We start from the raw sequence: 13,596 nt of genomic DNA on the forward strand, positions 1-13,596 counted from the left end.
TTCCTTAGTATTGATGCATAAAGTTTGTGTCAAAACTGACAGCGGTGCAATTATTGTTCATATTATTATACGTCGTTCCTTCGTTTTCAAAGTCAGCTATTGTAACCGAAAAACGTTACAATTATATTATCAATATTCTCCAGCAAAAAGTTATTGATGTAAATTTTAGTTGCTCGTAAAACTGAATAGGAAGCGTTTTATTAAACGTAGACCCATAAACACGGATAAGTTATACCACTACACCAAATTCAACTCGACCATACCAATTTTCTATCATTTATATTTTTGTCTTTTTAAAAAATAAATGGGAAGTTTTAAAATTTACACTGAACAAAGTATGTACTTGCTCATCCAATGTTGTGCTCTACTAGATTATGGCGATGCACAATTACAAATAAACCTTTTGCAGAATAGTATCATGAACCTTTGTCAACAATTCGCATAGGAAAATCTTTATTCTTTATCGTCAGACCGGGAAAGCTTCTTTCAGAGCTTAATCCCGACAGTTTCCATTACTTGAGGAGGCTTTGAATTACTGAAGCAGGCCCGGTTAATGAGTTTCATTAAGTAAAGTTGCTGATTGTTGAAGTGCTGTTGTCTGTGAATTATTCCAGCCATTAGGTGCTGCTAAATAGAAAGCTGTCCTTGAAGGCTAAATGTAGAGCAGCCCTGAACGTGCGTTGTGCAATCACACATATCGATAAATAATCCAACCAGCGACCCGTGATCTTGCAATTTCTTTGTTCGTAGTGTCAGGCGCGTGATCAACTGATCGGAATATATTAGTAAAAAAATTGTTGATAGCCTACTTGATGCTGCAAATTCGCTATTATCACAGCGAACTCGCAGCATCAGGCTAAAACAGGTCGTTAGTATCTACATAGTGAAGTAAAATGATTTTGTTGGTACATTGCAGGCTTGATCAGCATCGCCCATCTAATTTCACAAAGAATGAATTTAAATCTTTATATGATGAAGTTTATTACAAGTTTCAAATCCATGTGTTTTTTGATGACGCTATGACAAATGTAGACGGAAAAAAGACGATTAATAAATATGTTGAACAACTTTTAAAGCTGATCCCAGTTGCAGCAGGGTAAGTGCAAATATATCGCAAAGGATGATTCGATAACTGGTAAAAAAACAAGGTTCCAGACAACAAACAGTCGCTTTTGCATTGATTTAACGTCTGCATATGTTAAATCAATCTAAGAAACGACAGATTTGCTATCTGGGTGGTTTCTAAAGTCGATATGGCATTTCGTTGAAGGCTAGTTCTGCAAAAATTATTCATATTAAATCTACAAGTTCGACAAAATTAATCATAAGATTAACAACTAAGTTACTGATGTAACTATAAATATTTTCAAGTTTTGTTATTCAGAAAAGTTGACTCAAACCCAATGAAGAAAAATCTTAAGTGCAAATGCAAATATACAACTCCTTACGGCGGAAGGATAAAGTATATTTTGCCATGTGGGAATGTTTTGGTAATCCATTTGAAAGACAAAGATAAAATTAGGTATCAAACCACTGTAGTAATCATGTTGGTAATTTTTTGAAAAGTATGTGTATCGGTAGGTTGTGCTCACAACCTAAAATTATATAACCATCGAGGTTCCTTTCTGGTTTCAACTTATTTGCTTTACTTTTTATGTAAGACACTTAAAGGCATGCCTGAAGGAGGTCACGAAGATTAGCTTCCTTGTCTTCCGCCCACTTAATCTAAAATCTTCAATCACTGGGCGTAAGCCTGGATATGACAAACAAAAATAGGCGTTTGCAAATGATATCAACATCACTTTCTTTTAATCACCTACAAACACTGACTAATCTTTTATAGATAGCCTATTGCAACTAGAATGCATCAAAACTTCATAATCTAATTGGTTAAGGTAGCATACCTTTGCTTACAGCGCCTAACGTTTACACCCCTATTGATACAGCAGAAGTCTATTCATAAACAACGTTCATATACCACTAGTGGACTGTACTTGATTGCTTTGTGCTTGAGCGCAATGGACTAATCATTGCTTGAATGGATCAATAGACTTAATTCATAATTATCTAGCATTTTAATGATATCAGTGTATACATTTGTAGTGATTTGCTTCGTCCGTTACTACTATACGTTAGCATAGCTTTTTGTTTTTCCAAATGTTTAATAAACTCGCATATGTTTACAGACACAAAAAACGTTGGTCTCAGTGTATGTACATGTATTATATCTTGGCATACATACAAGAATTGAAAAGGAAAAACTGCAAAGATCCCCTGAAGCCGGAAGATGTGTTCTTGCTGGCTCTTGATGGAGATGTTGATTTCCAACCAGAAGCAATTTCCTATCTGATGGACAGAATGAACAAAAATCCCCAAGTTGGAGCAGCATGCGGAAGAATTCATCCTATTGGTAGATTAATACTAACAATGAGCATATAACATTTCTTTTTGGTGATAACTATTGGTATGGCCATCGTTATTGCCTTAGAATACATTGGACGAGTTTTGAGCTTTGAAAATCATAAATTGTACCTAGATCTGGTCACATATAAAACCGACAAAATGATCAAAATTAAGAAAGTTTGCTATACAATAATGGAATTTTTAGATTACTCATGTTTGTTAAGATCTGCCATTTAATCCTCATACCGCAAGTAATCTCTACTTCTACATTATAGGCTACAATTATATTTCTTTTGTTTCAGGATCTGGTCCAGTTGTATGGTTCCAAAAATTCGAATACGCCGTTGGTCATTGGCTTCAAAAGACAGCAGAGCACGTTCTCGGATGTGTTTTTTGCAGTCCTGGATCTTTCAGTCTCTTCAGAGGAGAAGCTTTAGGAGAAGTCATGAAACAATACACAAAACGATCAACGAAAGCAAAAAACTATGTTCAATGGGATCAAGGTATAATTGTGTCTCTTGCTTTTCGTAATCACCATGGCAATGACATTTTTATGATGATTTTATTCCTTTGCTGGGTGCAAGAATAAGATTAACACCATTCATAAAAAATCTTTGTTCAGGGATGCAAACATTCTAACTGCTAAGCTACCAAGTCGGGTCAATTTATCAGAACAATTTTAATTAAGATACAGTTGTTGTTTATTACTGCTTATTAGCTACAAATGTGCACATCACTTTACAATTACTCTATGATCGACTTGTTCGTCTCTTTTTTATTCTAGTTAGTTAATAAAATCTATTGCTAGCATAGTGCTAACTAGTTCCTCAATGCATAGCAAGCAACAATTCCAGTATTAAAGTTTAAAAACATTTCAAGGTAAAGATTCGTATATTCATATGCCATGTTAGCCATTACTCATTAGGTCATTGTTAATAATTCTACTGATGCTTAATGAAAAAGTCTAGATCAATTTGCAAGTTGTGAACAGGTGAGGATAGGTGGCTGTGCACTCTATTGCTCAAAAGAGGTTCGAGGATAGAATACAGCGCAGCTTCGGACTCATACACATTCGCCCCTGAGACATTCAAAGAGTTTTACAACCAAAGACGAAGGTTAGATCACAATGACTGATTTTCACAAAATAAACCCATTTGTTGTTGGCCTACATGCGAGTTTTGCCTTGTTTTCAAGTCTAAAACGTTTATTTTCCCTTTTAAATTGGTACTTTTTGATTGCTTCAATAAATCCTTTTATGATTTGTATTAACTCCAACGTCTATCATCCTGTATTAGTTTGAATGCGCTTTGATCTTAATTTGTATTGTGCAAAAAATCTTCAAAACCTGATCTTGTACTTACAGCAAACAAACTACTGTAGCCTACCTCCTTGTTATAGGCTACTGTATAAGACTGCATTGATGTGTGATTTTCTGAGTTACTCATTACAATAAAATGTTTTGTAAATACAATGCATTTTGAATATAAATTGCATTAACCATATGTCCTCTTACAAGACTCTTTTCATTCATTGCAGCCAATGGTCAGACTTTAGATTAAAAACACTTAAATTTAACAAATTGTTAAAATTTTAGGATTAGATTTGTATGTTTTCATGATTATATTGTGCATTTCAGGTGGGGTCCATCTACAATGGCAAATGTTTTTGACATTTTGATTGATGCAAAATACGCTGTGAAACACAACACTTCTTTATCCTGGGGATATATAATGTATCAGGTAATTGCCAAGCCACTTTATTCAAAAAGTAACTACTGTATATGCACTATTGCACATGTATATTGTAAAACATTAAATGCTATTAATGCTACAAAAATTGCTTAATGCCTAGCAAAAAAACCCAAGAAGAGTAATTAAATTACATCAAATACAGTTTTTACTTTTTAAAATTTTTACAGCCTGTTTCACCCTAAAAGGGGTATCATCAGAATGTCCTGAAAAATATGCAAAACCATATAAAAACCATAAAAACCATAAAATGTCATTGTCCATCTTCAACTATGCTCGGCCTTACCATGGAGGTGGCTGCTATAATTGTGGCCATTGTCTTGCTGAAAAGCTGGCCATTCTAAAGGCCGATTGTAACCACTTTCTGAACAAGCATTCTGAACTTGTAGGTAAATGTCATCGCAACAAATTTAAACGCGAATACTTCAAAATAACATAAATTTAATTTAATTTCTACAGGTTACCTTTACGATTTTATCGCATTTTGCTTTTATTTGACATCACAAATGCTATTATTACATCTGGTTGGTTCCCGTTTGGACGTCTCAATTGAGGCTTTTGTGGCATCCCTGGTGTTGACCCTTTGTAATTCTGAGTTTTTTTGATGATTGAATTAAGGTTATAATGTTTAATATCTTATCAGGTATTACCGATTTATTGTTTTTGCATATTTTTTAGGACTTTCTGATCATTTCTCTATTTAGGATGAAACAGGCTGTAGAGGTTTTAGAAAATAATAATTATATTTCATGTATATTGTAAAACATACAGTATTGGACAAACCACTTAATATAAAACCACAAACCAACTTTATAAACAAAAAACAAACCACTTTATAAAATAATCTTTCTTTGAATTAAAAAAAAAACGTGTTTAAGCAACCACAACCTGTGTTATCTTAAAAGAAATAAACTATCTTCAAAAAGCTAACTGCTCTTGGCTGATGCTGAGCTTCGTCGGAGTCTGCCTCGTTTTCTGACCTAGTCTTATTCTGAAACGATCCCTGTTCCATATCTAGAAAGCTAAAACCTCAATTGCTAAGGTAACAGGGATCAGTTGTCAGTAGATGTTACAGAAAATATATTTCGCACTTATTCAGTGCATCGTCAGTTCTGATAAAGGGCAGTTAAAACCTACAAGTAATGTTTTAAACAACATTACAGTGACGCAATAATGCCAAAACATGAGCGTAAAAAATTGAAAAAGCAAAAGCGTAAATATTGAAAAAATGCTGAATGAAAACCAAACCAAGCCGGCAGTAAAGTAAATTACGTATCAAATATAAATTATAAACTAGAAATGATGAAAGAGCGATGAGCAAAGCCTGCAAATGTAGCGTTGTGACAAATTACGGCAAAGAAAATAAATTATATGCGGAACACGGCAGTCAAAGGCAGTGATAAACAAACTAAGTACAGCGATAAATAATTAAATGGAGCGTCTTGGAAAACACAAAATGTAGCGTTGTGGAAAAAAGAGTAGGCAAAGACGGCAGTGAATAATAAGGCAGTAAAATATTGAAAAAATACCAAAAATGTAGTGGTGCGTCAAAAAATTAAACTTGTGGCAGAATTAATTTTTGGATATTTATTTTGGCATGTATCCTATGTATCCACTTATCTTCACAAGCATCTAGATTATCAATATTGGGTTGTTCAACAAATGTGACATTGTAGCATTGGGAAAGTTGCGGTTCAGTACTTAGATCATGAAATACAGCAAAATGTTTTAATAACGCAGCCCTGTCATTATTAGAGGAAAAATCGAAAGTGTTCCAAGTTGCACGATGGCCTGACCAGCGAACCGAAAATTTATTAACCGTCTGTCCAACATATTGTTCATGGCAAAGTAAACATGTTGCTACATAAATCCCATAATTGCTGCAATTGAGTTCCTGTTTTAACTTAAAAAGTCTTTGCGGAGTGCTCAATGTCGTTTTACGTGAAACCATTGACAAACGATGATGACCATGGTTACCACACAACGCACAGCGACCACAAGGGGCAGAATAACCTCTTTGTAGAACAGAAGATTGGATTTTTTTTGATAGATCTTTGTAGTTTGTAACATAATTTCCAATTGTTTTTGGCCTTGTGTATGTGATCATGACATCAGGTTTAAGTTCCTTTTCTTTTTCACTCATTTTTAATAAAGCTGGGAAAGCAGTAGCCCACACAGTCTTGCTGTTTTTCTTTTGAGGTTTTGGTGGCCTAAGTCTGTCAGTCCAAGTTGAAGCAATTCCAATCATGTCATTTGTCATCGCGATAGGGAAATCTGACCTAGTAGCTTTTTCTTTGAGTCAAAGAATAAGTGCGAATAATATGCTTTGAGTCAAAGAATAAGTGCTGAATAAGTGCGAACTCCGCAAAGACTTTTTAAGTTAAAACAGGAACTCAATTGCAGCAATTATGGGATTTATGTAGCAACATGTTTACTTTGCCATGAACAATATGTTGGACAGACGGTTAATAAATTTTCGGTTCGCTGGTCAGGCCATCGTGCAACTTGGAACACTTTCGATTTTTCCTCTAATAATGACAGGGCTGCGTTATTAAAACATTTTGCTGTATTTCATGATCTAAGTACTGAACCGCAACTTTCCCAATGCTACAATGTCACATTTGTTGAACAACCCAATATTGATAATCTAGATGCTTGTGAAGATAAGTGGATACATAGGATACATGCCAAAATAAATATCCAAAAATTAATTCTGCCACAAGTTTAATTTTTTGACGCACCACTACATTTTTGGTATTTTTTCAATATTTTACTGCCTTATTATTCACTGCCGTCTTTGCCTACTCTTTTTTCCACAACGCAACATTTTGTGTTTTCCAAGACGCTCCATTTAATTATTTATCGCTGTACTTAGTTTGTTTATCACTGCCTTTGACTGCCGTGTTCCGCATATAATTTATTTTCTTTGCCGTAATTTGTCACAACGCTACATTTGCAGGCTTTGCTCATCGCTCTTTCATCATTTCTAGTTTATAATTTATATTTGATACGTAATTTACTTTACTGCCGGCTTGGTTTGGTTTTCATTCAGCATTTTTTCAATATTTACGCTTTTGCTTTTTCAATTTTTTACGCTCATGTTTTGGCATTATTGCGTCACTGTAATGTTGTTTAAAACATTACTTGTAGGTTTTAACTGCCCTTTATCAGAACTGACGATGCACTGAATAAGTGCGAAATATATTTTCTGTAACATCTACTGACAACTGATCCCTGTTACCTTAGCAATTGAGGTTTTAGCTATCTTCAAAAAGCAAAGAAAAGAAGTGTTTTCAGTATTGTTAACACAACTTAACTTTGTCTTACGTTTCTAACATACTAAAAACGTAAAATGGCTTTGCATTTTATAACATAGAAATATGTTATTTTGTTCAGTTTGTGATATATTTCAGATCGGTCTCATGACATCTTCTCTGTTGGGCCCAGCGACTGTAATCATGGTGATTCAAGGGGCATATCAATACGTTTTTAAATGGAGTTCAACAGCTTCCCTGATTGCTGCGTTGGCTCCTGTTATCATCTTTATCATCTTTTGTTTCACCACATCTGCGGATACCCAAGTATGGAACGATTCATGATAATATATGAGTTATGCTGAGTTCAAGCTTAATCCAATCGGTCACTTTGTTTTATTTTATTTTTATTTTGTTGAAATTTTAACTGACTGGAGTGCAATGAAAAAAAAAAATTGTGTGCTACAAATCGTGCGTTACGTAAACACGTCCTGTATCATATATGGCACATCGTGACTATATGAGTGCGAAAATGGCAACATCGAAAAAAGCTGTAAACTTTGAAAACTCTATGATATATAATTTAAGGTAAATGAAAGAGTTTAGCACCTACTGTACATTGCAATTAGTATGCAACTGGAGCCATAAGTCTTTGGTCATAATGACCTTTTTTCTTGGTCTATTTGGGCATAGCCAAGTTCATAAGTTTAGCCTACTACACATCAGTGAGAAACTTGTCAAGATAGTTATAAGATAAACATTCATATGTTTTCTAAAGATTGTGGCCGCTGGTGTTTTGACGTTTATCTACGCAATAGTCATGATGGCGGTGATTGTGGGAGTTGTTGGATCTTTAGCTTCAAACGGTAAACTTTGTTTCCCACTGGAAATTTTAGACAAGTGTTTCAAGAACTTGTCGATTGACTGTAGCACTCTTTCGTAAAACTGTTGTTCTTAAATAGAAAATCGTCTTTAAAAACTAATGTTAACCTTTTTACTGACACAAAACACTTAACTAAAGTAATATCACATTCACTCAAATTCGTTCATCACAGCATATAGAACAAAAAATACCATAAAAAAATTATACATAAATCAAACCAATGAATTTCTTGACAGACAGTTCTATTTTATTTGTAGTTTTGTTTATACAGTATAAATGTCTATTTGCAGATTGCAAAGTAGATCAGGAACAAATTTGTCCAATTGGACAACAAAAGGTTAATCACTCAAATAATAATCTGTCTTTATTTCTTTTAATTTCCAGCCATTGTCGATCCCAACAACTTATTCATGATCCTACTTGTTGGACTGTATGTATTCACTGGTGTAGTGCACCCTCAGGAAGTTACGTGTTTGGTTCATGGCTTACTCTACTACCTTTGCGTTCCTTCGGCATTTATTCTCTTAATGATTTATAGGTACATGAAGATAGCCGGTGTTTTGATAGATTAATTTCAAAACGTTTTTATTTCTGAGTACAATAATTCTGTAGCGATCCATTATTACCTCAAATAAGTTTCCCGTTCTTTAACTAGTGAACGAGTTTAATTTATATGTCATTTCCTAAAGCTTCCATCAATTTCCATGTAACCTGCTCCTGCAATAAATACAAAGAAGGAGCAGAAAATAAAAGATCTTATTCAGCTTTTAGAGGAGAAAAATGAACCTTAAATAAATCTTGTACTTTGTGTATTAATAATTGGACTTCTACTACCACAATACTATGAAACAAGTCCTACCTTAAACAAGTCATTTCAAAAACAGTAAAAGCAACAAGATGTAATAAGTACGTTAAACCAAATAAAGAAACAAAGTAAAAATGATTCAGAGCAATCAATACGAAAAGTGGTAGACCATAACTTTAAGAACGTGTCACATTATTCGGCTTAGACGCCCTTCAGATGGTGCTTTGAAATATCTTTCAACAAATGTTTTTTTATTTGTTCAATAGCTTAGCCAACATGAACAACGTGTCCTGGGGTACCAGAGACTCTTCTGCTGCATCTGATAAAACAGAAACTACTTCTGCAAAACACAAGGTGAGCAATTATCCACAGTGTTGTTGCCACTTTGAACAGAGATTCGAGTAACTTTCTGTTTTAATCTTTTATGTATTTCTTTTGGAAAACAAGCCAAGGTGGATTTTAGGATGATTTATGTTTTCCAATATACAGATTTTCATTTTGTCACTTTTACGCTCTTCATTTTTTTCTTGTTTATCTGCATATTTCGTCATGTCTTTTGACTTTTCTGATTTTTATCTATTAAATTAGCGCAAATCGAGCAATTTTTGTAAAAAGCATCACTACATGTTAGTGTCCCTTGTAGGAATATCAATTTCATGTTGGATCTAAAAATGTGAGCGATGTGCCTTCTTCTCTTGATGGATCTTATAGCTCCAGTCTCGGCACGTTGTGTCAGTGTGCACTCTGTGTGAAACCAAAGCGAACTGTTACAATGGTGGATCAAGAAACTCAAACAGGTTAATATCAATTAAAGTTCTACAGCAACACGTGACTTTGTAGTAAAAACAATGCTTTGCCATATGCAAGCACATTAGCGCAAACAGCAGTGGACTAATATTTTCACTTTTTAGGAAAACTCTACTGTAGCTCATGTGCAGTACAGTTTTCATGTACATTGTACAGTGTACATTTACATTCACAGTACTTTTACCTTTCAACGGAGCAAAGACATCCAATCGGTATACTGTCGTATGCTTCAATGTGTAGGCCTATGGTGTATTTGTTGTACACAAATTTCCTTGTTTTTGAAATCACAGCTTACCCCATTTCAACAAGCCATTGACATTAAAATATTGATTATTATTTGCAGCATCTCCTCTTGTTTCTCAACCAACAGCTCTCATTAGCACGAGCCGTAAGTACTGTAACTCTTTTCATAAGTTTTAAGAGGTTATCTAATGGTTTGATTCAAAAACAAAAATCCACCAACTTTTCTTCAACATGGAACTATGATTTACTGGCCTAAAAATATACGTTTTTAAGGAAATATATGTTTATTAATCAAACATAGCCCACTGCGTATCTCATTTCCAAGTGTACCATACATTGTTGAGATTACATACATATACATTTTCATTTATAGTACCATACATTTTTGAGAAATACTGCAATAAATAATGATAGTAATTTCTTTAGCTGGGCATACAGTAGTATCTACAGTAGGTAGCTGTAACACGTGAAATCACTTAAAGAATAACACCGCACTGCATTGCACATAGTTTACAATGATTGTCTTATGTTTTACAGCGGATAATTTGTATGAAATCAAAGACGAGGAAAAAGAAATATCTTGGGTTGAACAATTAACCGATCTAGAAGGAAAAACGTAAGATGAGACAAAAAAATGTTAATTTTTTTGTATTTTAAATGCATAATTCCAACGTAAATGATAAATTTTAAGGTTAGTTTGTTTGCTTAGGACAAACTAAACTTGCCATTTTTAAATTATCTTAAATTAGAAGTATAATTTATTTGCAACAATTTTGCACCTACCACTGATTTAACTGTAAGTATGTTAACAACTGCTTTCATTTCCCACACTACACATTTTTTATGGTCATTTGCTGGCATTTCTGAACTCATTTAAGTACAAAAAAATGAAAGAACAGTTTTTCTCAATTTTTTGTGTTAGTAATAAATTTAAGAAAAATTATATTTGCTTAGTTACTTTTTAAAATACAGTTATTGTCTATTTGTCTCTAAACAGACTGGTGCAAATTCAAGATTAAAAAACCTTGCTGACTCGTACATTCTTATTTTCCTGACATATAGGAAGAAGTTGAATGAAATGGAAGTTGATTTCTGGGACTATATGATAAAAAAGTATTTGATGCCATTGGAAGAAGACAAACACAAACGACTACAAACAAAAAGTAACAAAAACACCCTTCCATTATCGAATCATAATAGCTTACTTGTTGTATTGCAAGCTTATGCAAAACCACTCTTACTACTATAAAAAGCTACATTCACGTAAAAAAAACAACATGTTAGACGTTAGAGATATAATTTTTGCAATAGATTGAGTTTTGCTTTTAGGCCTAGCATCATGATCGCTGTTAACTTCACAAATGTAGATACAAAATTCGTCATAGCACATGACCACGGAACTGTGTTCCGAAAGCTAATGCAAACGACATTACTCCTACAGCAAACACGTTGCATCAGGCTAAAACAGGTCATTTGTATCTAAGATGATAATTGTTGTTTTGCAGAAGATCTTGCGGATCTTCGGAACCAAGTAATCGGAGCTTTTTTCCTCCTCAACGCTTTGTGGCTCATCCTCAATTTTGCACTTCAACTCACTATCACCGATGTTGCTATTACATTCTGGCTTGCTGGGTCTAAAGTTTCGGTGAGGGAAATTAATTGAAAGTTGAATGATTAAGAAAACTTAATTAAGGAAATCAATAAAGTTTTGATAAACTCACGTGCAATTGAAATAGTTTGCAAATTTGTCTTGGATATGGTTATTGTTTGCTGGAAAGTATCAGAGATTGTATAAATAATTTAACACAGAATGCAAAATCTACGCATTTTTTATTGCTCAATCAAACTCTAATTTAAAACCATTTGTGCATTTGCTTTCGATCTTTATTGGCCATTACAATGATTTACTTGTTTTCAGTTGTTTAGCAGTTCAATCTACGATCATTATATACTGTAGTCTACTAGATAACTAGACCTGCAACTTACAAGTACATTTTATGCCGCTTTTTTCAGATTCTTTTCTAAAACAGCAAATGTTTAGTGATTGATGTATAGCGCAAATAATTGCAAATTTCCAACAAACATTGAGGCATGATCAGACACGAGACAAGTGTACTTTAACCAGAGCACGCACAGTAGACACACTTTAGCTAGAAGTAAATACTCACTCAAAACTGTAACTTAATTAAGTACTCACCATACAATTATTGCACATTAAAAACGCATTTTTAAAGCAAAGTTACATCAGAATAAGACCATGTGAATTTGAAAGAAGAAATTAATCACAGTGGTAAACGGATGTTTATACCGTTAATATACTTTAGTAAGTCTAATATGCCAACTGTTGACTATAATTTATGAATGAAACGTTTCTCTATTATAATCACAGTCATGATGCAGGTTTTTATATAACACTGTATTCATAGCAGAATGCGTTGCTCCTCAGCGCTTTATAAACCAGACAGTGTCAATATGTAGCCATATAGAGGCGCAACTGCGTACATTATTCCTCAAATCTATTCCACTGCTTAGTGCTAAGCAGGAATAAGATTCAATAATAATAATAATTTATTTCACTATAATATTTTTATACTTTATTTATAGCATTTTATACATATTAAAATTTATTTATATTATTATATTTTATTTATTTCTCAAATATTTTGAAAAAGATTCAGTGCCACTTTTAACAGGGTATCGAAACTTATGCCTATCAATTCTGAGGCAGACGCACTAACCACTAAGCCACCAAGCCGCCAGTTTTATGAAGTAACATATTCATCTACCGTTGGGCGTCGTTTCATGTTAGAATTTATGTTTTACAGGTCAACCCCGTGTCGTTTGCTTTTCTCATCTTCTTCATCATTATCTTAATAATTCAATTTTTTTGTATGTTGAAACACAGGTAAAAGTAGGTCAATATTGAATTTCATTGAAAATAATGACTTTTACGTCTAAATAATATTTTTTCTATTTATCCTAAAATGCTATAGTTCAACTTTTTTTCTCAATACAGGAACTACTCGAATACATAAACAAGTGTTTTACATACTAAAAACAAGTGTTTTAAAATAAACCTATAAGATTTTGTCCCAAAACTGTCTCTGATTTCATTAATTCTTTCATTTTTTTTAAATGTTTAATTCTTTTATTTTGCTATCTTATCAGACACAACCACCTTTGAATTGTACAATGTACAATACACTTAAACGTTTTCTCTGCAGTCATGAACATACCTATTTTTATTTAACACTATTTTTTAACCTCAGGTGGTCCACAGCTTTACATTTTCTTGCAAAACAATCTCTGTTTGAATCAAAGAGGAAAATTGAGATAAAGGTAAACCGCAACAATAACGCAAATATATTCCATTGAAATTTAAATTCTGCTATGTTCGGTAGTGTAGTCATGCAAAAAGTTGATTAAATTGCCTCATTTTGTGCTAGTTTGTAT

The 13,596-nt window shown here is 33.5% G+C and overlaps 1 protein-coding gene across 1 annotated transcript in view; it reads left to right on the top strand.

Moving 5' to 3' along the window:
• LOC145778967 (chitin synthase chs-2-like) overlaps positions 1-13,596 on the top strand; it is a 36,581-nt gene that overhangs the window by 20,356 nt on the left and 2,629 nt on the right. Inside the window, exons 11-27 of the mRNA XM_082590580.1 lie at positions 917-1,096; positions 1,385-1,522; positions 2,187-2,410; positions 2,706-2,906; positions 3,395-3,518; positions 4,040-4,142; positions 7,565-7,732; positions 8,184-8,271; positions 8,673-8,826; positions 9,360-9,447; positions 9,737-9,890; positions 10,244-10,288; positions 10,681-10,759; positions 11,206-11,306; positions 11,649-11,788; positions 12,969-13,048; positions 13,413-13,482. Of these exons, the coding sequence (XP_082446706.1) occupies positions 917-1,096; positions 1,385-1,522; positions 2,187-2,410; positions 2,706-2,906; positions 3,395-3,518; positions 4,040-4,142; positions 7,565-7,732; positions 8,184-8,271; positions 8,673-8,826; positions 9,360-9,447; positions 9,737-9,890; positions 10,244-10,288; positions 10,681-10,759; positions 11,206-11,306; positions 11,649-11,788; positions 12,969-13,048; positions 13,413-13,482 (2,137 nt within the window). The remainder of the gene's footprint in view (positions 1-916; positions 1,097-1,384; positions 1,523-2,186; positions 2,411-2,705; positions 2,907-3,394; positions 3,519-4,039; positions 4,143-7,564; positions 7,733-8,183; positions 8,272-8,672; positions 8,827-9,359; positions 9,448-9,736; positions 9,891-10,243; positions 10,289-10,680; positions 10,760-11,205; positions 11,307-11,648; positions 11,789-12,968; positions 13,049-13,412; positions 13,483-13,596) is intronic.

Source organism: Aplidium turbinatum, chromosome 1 (genome assembly GCF_918807975.1).
Source record: "Aplidium turbinatum chromosome 1, kaAplTurb1.1, whole genome shotgun sequence".
Taxonomy (NCBI): Eukaryota; Metazoa; Chordata; class Ascidiacea; order Aplousobranchia; family Polyclinidae; genus Aplidium; species Aplidium turbinatum.